This window comes from Lactuca saligna, chromosome 4, assembly GCF_052625555.1.
Source record: "Lactuca saligna cultivar CGN05327 chromosome 4, ASM5262555v1, whole genome shotgun sequence".
NCBI lineage: Eukaryota > Viridiplantae > Streptophyta > Magnoliopsida > Asterales > Asteraceae > Lactuca > Lactuca saligna.
The window spans coordinates 44359827-44367510 of NC_136420.1; the positions used below are offsets into that span (position 1 = coordinate 44359827).

General features: G+C 33.3%; 1 protein-coding gene across 1 annotated transcript; it reads right to left on the reverse strand.

Annotated features, from left to right (window-relative positions):
- Nucleotides 1-1465: 1465 nt before the first annotated feature.
- Nucleotides 1466-5994, reverse strand: LOC145041738 (phospholipase D beta 1-like). Its single transcript, XM_078989900.1, has 10 exons — nucleotides 4337-5994; nucleotides 4107-4223; nucleotides 3834-4028; nucleotides 3479-3730; nucleotides 3155-3223; nucleotides 2918-3065; nucleotides 2682-2830; nucleotides 2281-2448; nucleotides 2004-2201; nucleotides 1466-1933 (listed from the first exon to the last, which is right to left on the reverse strand). The coding sequence occupies exons 1-10, from the start codon at nucleotides 5438-5440 to the stop codon at nucleotides 1640-1642; spliced, it is 2694 nt and encodes an 897-aa protein (XP_078846026.1). The 5' UTR covers nucleotides 5441-5994; the 3' UTR covers nucleotides 1466-1639.
- Nucleotides 5995-7684: the final 1690 nt, after the last annotated feature.

Below are 7684 nucleotides of genomic sequence, written 5' to 3' on the forward strand. Positions count from 1 at the left end.
CGATTTCTTCTCCTTTTTTCTCGGTCTTCTCCATAACGTTGGTCTCTGTATCTCTCGAGTGTTTGCTCGATACCTTCGGTCACCAGAGATGGTGACTGGAAATCTTTGAGTTTTCTCTTTCAACTCTACCTATCAAATCCTCTATTTCTCAGTTCTTTCTTTCTCCTCGAATCCCCTTCTCCAGCTCTTCATTACTATAGAGATTTAAGGCCAAGGTAAAAGGTATTTTAGGTTAATTCACATGAATTTTGTTGATCTCTCAAACCAGATAACCCACTTCTTCTCTCTTCTTTGTTATCGTCCTCAACCCCCCAAACCCACTGTATTCTTCATTCGTCAGAGTAATGGAATCCAGGGTTTTTAATGCACGATCCATCAGCTTCCTTTGTTTCATCTCTTGTAAATTGATCTTTGTGTTATTATTACATCTGTAGAGGTGAGTTTAATCAACAAGAAAGCTTAATCCGAGAGAGCTAGAAGAGAATCGAGAAGGAGAAAGAGGGTATGAATGAAGGAGAAAGAGAGAGACCTTTAGAGAAAGAAGAACAAGGAGCCATCGTCGTGCCTACCAATCTGCCATGGCCTGCAATAACGCCAATGGCAACAGTGGAAAAGATGGTGACGACACAGGGTTGGGCGGCAATCAGAGGTCCTTCGGTGGTTCAACAACAATCGTATTTTCCTTTTTGATTTTGGGTTGAAGGTACTATGAATGGAAGAAAGAAAAATAGAGGAGTAGGTGGAGAGAGAGAGAGAGAGAGAGAGAGAGATGTGAGCCCAAATTAATTATTTATTTTCTTTTTCATTTAAATTAAATAGAGAAAAAATAATATATATATATATATATATATATATATATATATATATATCATAAGGGCATTATAGTCATTTCAATTTTATGAGGGACCAAATCTACGTACAAACATGGCGAAAAGGATCACCAATCCAAAAAAGTCGTGGTTTTGATTAAAACCCCAAAAAAAATGCATACCACAGGGACCATTTTTGCAGTTTTGCCTTTTTTTTTTTCATGGCGTTTTCTGGTGCAATGTCACAAAAACAGAAATGGATGTTGCCCACACCTTACTGCCTAAAAAGTTGAAAAAAAAAATATTAATGGAAACCCTTACTTCAAAAAACATAATTAAAAAAAGCAAGTCAATAACACTTGATTTGAGAAAGATATGATGGTTCAAAATTGGCAAATAATAAAAATCATGCAAATACAAAATCACAATCCATTATATTCGTAATTTCTTAATTTTTTTTTTTTGGCTGTTATTTGGAATGTAATCAATGAAATTTACGAAAGTTGTTTTTTTCTTGGTTTTTTGCATCTAAAAATATCAAAAATAAACAAATAATGATTCATCTCCAACTTATGACCAATTTTTTACACCAGGAGAATAGTCCATATATATTAGTAATAACTAATAATTAAAGTTAATTCTAAAACACCTTAAAATATAGCAATACAATTAAATAAAGTTAAAATATACGAATTAAACTTGATACAACTAAAATAAACTAAAAATATTAAAAAATAAAACTTCAACATCAAATTTGACTTTGATGTAATACTATTAATAACAACAAATTTACGTTCTTTTTTACAACAAAAAATTCCTAACTTTGATAGTCAGATAGTCAAATTCTCTTGAATTCCCGAAAAAGACCCAACAATTTGGCCACCAACATCCAGAAACTCAAGAGTTCCATCAAGAGATCTCACCTTTCCCGATCGTTCAACGCGAACAGGATACTTCAACAAATGACCTTTCATCTCGCATCTCTCATTAGAAGCAAATTTCGCCCAGTTTGCTTCTGCCATTGATCTAACCTGTCTTACACACTCAATAGATTCTGGATGCGTGAACTTGTCATCAATCGCCCCAAGATGCTCAGCCCATAGCGACATTCGATATCCGTAAACCTAGATTCATAACAAACCAATTGTTTTACACTTTTACTCTACGAATTGAATGATTTTGACCTAAAATTACCTGTCCTCGTGGATCCATTTGTTTTCTTCCCCATGTATTATGAGGTTGGTAAGCTCCCATTGCAATCTCTGTGTCTCGATTTCCTTCCATTGATCGTTGATTGATGTTTGCAGATCCGATAATCACATACTCATCGTCTACTATCATTCCTTTTGAATGTACATAGATCATGAATCTCCCGTTCTTACGACTCAACCCCTGAAATAACTCAAAACAAGTACAGATTAAGGATTGAAATTGGAGAATTGAATTTGAAGGTTTATAAATTATAACCTACCTCAGGAGTATTGTCATTAGGCAAATCGGTCTTAGGATTAGGGGTGGTGTTTTCGCGGTTGCCAAGACAGAAAAAGTTCAGATAGTCTTGTGGTGACTCTGCTTCCTCTAGTCCAACATCCAACAAAGCTTTGTAGATTGTCTCATACATCATTTGCATTGTTTTGTTCTGTAAGGTTAAAAGTCAAAACCTAATCATTAATAATCTAGTAAACTCTAATACTTCATATGGTTTGTGATTGGAAAAATAAGTCCTTATCATCTTCTGGAATTGATCTGGATTCAATTCTTATTCCAGTCAAATCACACAAACTAATTAAACGCCCCCTTAAGGTTTACTCTTATTAACTTAAAGAATTTTGTTAAACTATTTTCCCTCACAAAGATCATATAAATGGATACCTGCCAAAATAGAATTCTTTGTGTAGCGGAACCTGTGGGGACACCCTCTGGCCACATAGGGATGACGATATACACACCAAATCTTTCATGTGCTCTGATTTTATTAGCAATCTTAAGAGCAATCTCCATCGGAATCAAATTATTAGCACCTAAAAAATAAAACAACAGCACATGTTAGAATATTATTATGCTGACATGTAAAAAATAAAAAAAAAAAATAAAAATATATTTCTTACCCAAATCTTTATAATTACTCCAATTATAAGATGATCCAATAAAGTACTGGTTCTCAATATAGATGAAATGTTGGGCACCACGAATAGCCGTTACATATGCGGAATGTATGCTCATATCAATAAGCACATTCTTCCCACAAAACAAATTCTGTTTACACAAATTTATCAATAAATAGTTAAATACCTTTATAACCATTTCATGATTATTTATTAAATATATTTATTCTAATTCAGCACCTTCGTTGTAGCTTCTTTCGGATCTTTTGGGAACCCTTTAACCGAATTTGAATCAATAGAACGAAAAATCTGCATACAATAAAAACAAAACCCTGTTACATAACTTTTCAATAACAATACTGTAATTTGAGTAAATTACAAAATTGGTCCATGTTATATCCCAAAAAATACAGTTTGAGTCCATTTCTTTTTTCATTTGCATGGTCAGTCCAAAATGGAAACTTCCACGTCCCTCGAGTTAACTTCCGTCTAAAAAAAGGACTCAAACTGCACATTTTGGGATATCACAGGGACCAATTTTGCAATTTACAATTTTTTTTTTACCTGTACATGCCAGCCTTCAGGGTCCTGATCACTAAGGCAAGGTTCATCATTAACAGTTAAAAACTCTGGCATAGTGTCTATTTTGACTAAAGCATCATCATACATAGCTTTTAATTTTTTTACACCACTAGCTTTTGAAGCCTTTAGCCATCTCTCCTCAAAGTTTTTCATAATATCATATGCAGCTGGACCATCGATTTTACTATGTAAATCATGCCATGGTTCTCTAGGACAACCGGAAAGATTATTACCCTTTTTAAAAAAATAAAACATCATTCGTCAATGATATATTAAAATCGTTCAAATTTTTTAATATAGTTTATAATGATTAAATCAAAAGTTGTAAATAGAATACCGTGAAAGTAGGATTATGAAAGTCGTCTGCATGTATTGTGTCTAGGGTTTTAAATATCGGATGATTTGGATTATCGTATCGACCATTACATAGATCAAGTCCTCCAATGAAAGATATAATTTTTCTTTTACCATTTTTAGCATCAGCGTCTACAATTACTGTTTTTTGGTGATGTGTGTAGATAGTTCCAACTTCCTAATGAAAAAAAAAAAAATTGAAAAAGACTTTCATACAGGGATCATTTTTGTAATTTAGTTTTGATTAAATGCATACCTGTTTCTTGGCCCAGCTATGTTTCTTTCCAGCCATACGAGCACAAAGCATGACTTGCACTGAAGAGTTCTTAAAAAAACGTCGTGTCTCTTCATCATGTGTAGCCATTAATCCATCCTAAAAATGTTAATTTTTAAAATTTGCCAATTGCTAAAAAGAAATCATATTTAAAGACACCCAAAATCTATAGTTATAAACACATTAATTTGTTGAAGAAATTATATATATACCACTTTGTAGCCCATGATGTTTCTTGAAGTAGGATCATCCCAAACAAGAAGCAAAACTTTAACACCTTCAAGTGATTTTATCTTAAGAAGATCACCAAGTGTGTGTTTTGGTGCGTTGACTGTCTCACGAACAAGTTTGACTTCATGCCATACAGACCATCCAGTGATATAAATAAGACGTTTAGCATTTTGAATTGCATTAAATATGTCAATCCAACATGTTCCATGAGCATAATGCATGCCACCATCAAGCTCACTACATGGAAGGCTATTATCAGGTACATGTGCATCTTGATACAGAGTAACTTTCCCTCCTTTTCTCAATGGAAAATAAGTACCTGGAACCCCAGTATATTTAAGGCCCGCTCCAACTCCATTGTTGTAGGAGCTCAATTTTTCAATCTGTTCATACTGCATTGCAAGTTTTAAAGAAGCTTCTTTCTTGAAAGGTTTCCCGTTTGTGTTCATCAATGGAAAGAATCCTTCAATTTTGGATCCGGAATATATATCTTTAACTGGAATCGCTACAACTCCTATAAGTTGAGATCCGACTGTATCACTGTCTTTCACGAGGAAGTGAACTTCAGAAGCATAATGTGCGACATGAACATCAAATCGTTGATTCCAGATAGGGTTTTCGATGTTCTTAATCACGTATGTTTTTCCAATAACTGCATTTGCTATAGCAATGGTGACATACGGATCACTGGTGTTGAACATGTCCATGCTTGGAAGGTCTTTTGCTTCGTGAACCCAAATAGTTAGATTCCCGTGTAAGAGTAGAACATTCAAGGGCTTTTTACGAGAACCGATGGATTGTATTTGAGTGTGTGGTGAATCGAAAAGCGTGTCTGAGTATTGAAGAGAAGAGCATTGAGGTGAATCAGTCGAACTTTTTTGAGAACGATATTCCACGCTTCTGGTAAGAGTGGCGATCGGTTGTTGTTGCTTTTCCGACTCATAATGTGCGCTCGATGATGTTGATGCTGTAGGAGATGCGATAGCCGGTGATTCATCCTCACACACATTGAAACGACGTAGCTTTTGATTTTTAGGCGGTGGTGGTTGTGATTGTGACGGTGGACATGAAGCGTTTTTATCCATTCAATAAACAGAGATGTCTAGATATTCATACAGATATATGTATGTATGTATAAGATAGATAAAAATCAGGGTTCTTCACTTATTGTTCATTCTAATATGCTATTGTATGTACACATAAGCATTTAGGGTTACGATCTATACCATACAAAACTGGTTTTGGTTCCTCTAGAGCGTCATTTACATCTTTAATCGTATTCAAACGTAAGAAGTACACCCTAAATCTAAGAAATTACATGCATTGCAAATTTGCAATTGAATCGGGATTATCTAAAATCGGTCTGAAAAAACATAAGCTGTATACGTAAAATTGTATTGAAAAACATAAAAACGCGTTTGGAACACACCTTTGATTCCTGAAATTGGAAGATGTAGATGAGAGGAAACTGATTAGATGCAGAGATTGAGATTGGAGAAAGAAAATGGGGTTGTGATTGGAACGCACAAACTTCACATTTTGTTACCGGTTTTCCAGCAATAACGACCAATAGAAATTATAAGGAAAATTTGGTTTCGCTAGTCCACTGGATGATCGAACATCTAGCTACCTTCTATCAATTGTGGATTTTTGAATGAATCGATCAAAGGATTCGACAAGTTTGATATTTTGGGAAGATTCTATTCGATCAATAAACCGCCAAGAAGATTTCAAAATCTCAACAGAAGATTTTGTTCGCATTAATGGAAAGTTTTCTTAGCATCAAAATTTTATTTTCCAAAAAAAAAAAAAAAAAAAAAAAAAAAAAAAAAAATCGAAATCTTAATATTTTATCGATAAATAAAGTATTTTTTTATTATTATTGACTATTTATCATTTTATTAAAACACATCAAATATAATATGAGAATAAGACATACGAACCAAAGTAACATTACGTCGTTACGAATTTTTGGTACTAACATGGGTACCGATGATACAAAATCATGTATTTCATGATTTTAGAATATTGAGTGTCGTTCCATATGTTTAATTTAGTCATTATGGTTTGAGAATTACAGCAAACTAGCCTAAATTTTTTCTTATTCTTCAAAATAGGATGTTTTTCATTGTGGAGCCTCCATAAAAACAAAATTTGCTACACATATTTAAGGCAAATTTTTAGAGAATTTCAATCATTTACACTAATAAAATACAATTTAAAATCTTTCAAGCTTAGTTTCAAACTCCATTATTGATTTAAAATTTGCAGTATACAAATATACCTCTTAAAAGTATCCTCAAATGTTATCACTACAAGGAAAAAGGTCATTACATGCGACAAAAGTCACCGGTAAAAGTCCAAAAAGTCGTCGGCGACGCGTTGCATTGCTATTGATCACTATATCGCCGCTATTGACCATGTTGCCACTAATGAGTTGTGTCACCCCCAATAAATATGTCACCGCTAATGACTCTTGTGGCCGGTAAAAGTGTCGCCGGTAATAACAGTTTTCATTTTTTTTAATTAATGATTTTGGTTGGCGGTGATAATATCGTCTGTAAAAGTGTCACCGGTAATAACAATATTCGATTAAATATAAAAAATAATAGTGTCGACGCTAGTTTTAAATTAAATATTAACAAACATCTAATTAAATATCAAACCTAATAGTGTCAATGCAAATTACAAACAAACATCCGATTACAAATAAATATCAAAAGTCATAATATCCGAGTAGCAAAACAACCAAATTTTTACAATCTACCATGTAGCAAAGCATGACAACATATGCAAATAAAACGCATCCTTACATACCACCATCTTCGTTCCCATCATTTCCTTGATTATTGTGGGATTGAAAAAACGAATAAAGTTCATCCCTACATGTCGGGTCGCTAAGCATTGCACGAAGATTTTCCAACTACATAATTAATAACAATATATATATATATATATATATATATATATATATATATATATATATATATATATGTATATAAGTTAGATTGTCAAACATAAACAAAAACTATCAAAATACATTGTTATTTTTAAACTAAGATAGAAAACCAAAGTACAATGCTATTTCTTGCACTTAGGACAAAAACCAAATTACCAAACTTTTTAGCAAATAATCACCACAAAACCAAAATTACCAATTCAACATGCGTTTTACGATGCTAAAGTAGATTGCTATTTTAAAACTAAGATAGAAAACCAAAGTACATTGCTATTTCTTGCACTTGGGACAAAAACCAAAGTAGATTGTTTTACCTGTGATGGTTGTGATGATTGTTCTGATGGCTACGAAGGTTGTGGAATCGGCGGGA

Excerpts from the sequence above, each read along its gene's own strand:
- LOC145041738 (XM_078989900.1), bottom strand. The coding sequence starts at position 5,440 with ATGGATAAAAACGCTTCATGTCCACCGTCACAATCACAACCACCACCG. Across the intron at positions 3,731-3,833 it reads TTCATAATCCTACTTTCACG|GGTAATAATCTTTCCGGTTG; the intron begins GTATTCTATTTA and ends TTTTTTAAAAAG. Across the intron at positions 3,224-3,478 it reads CTGAAGGCTGGCATGTACAG|ATTTTTCGTTCTATTGATTC; the intron begins GTAAAAAAAAAA and ends TATTGTATGCAG.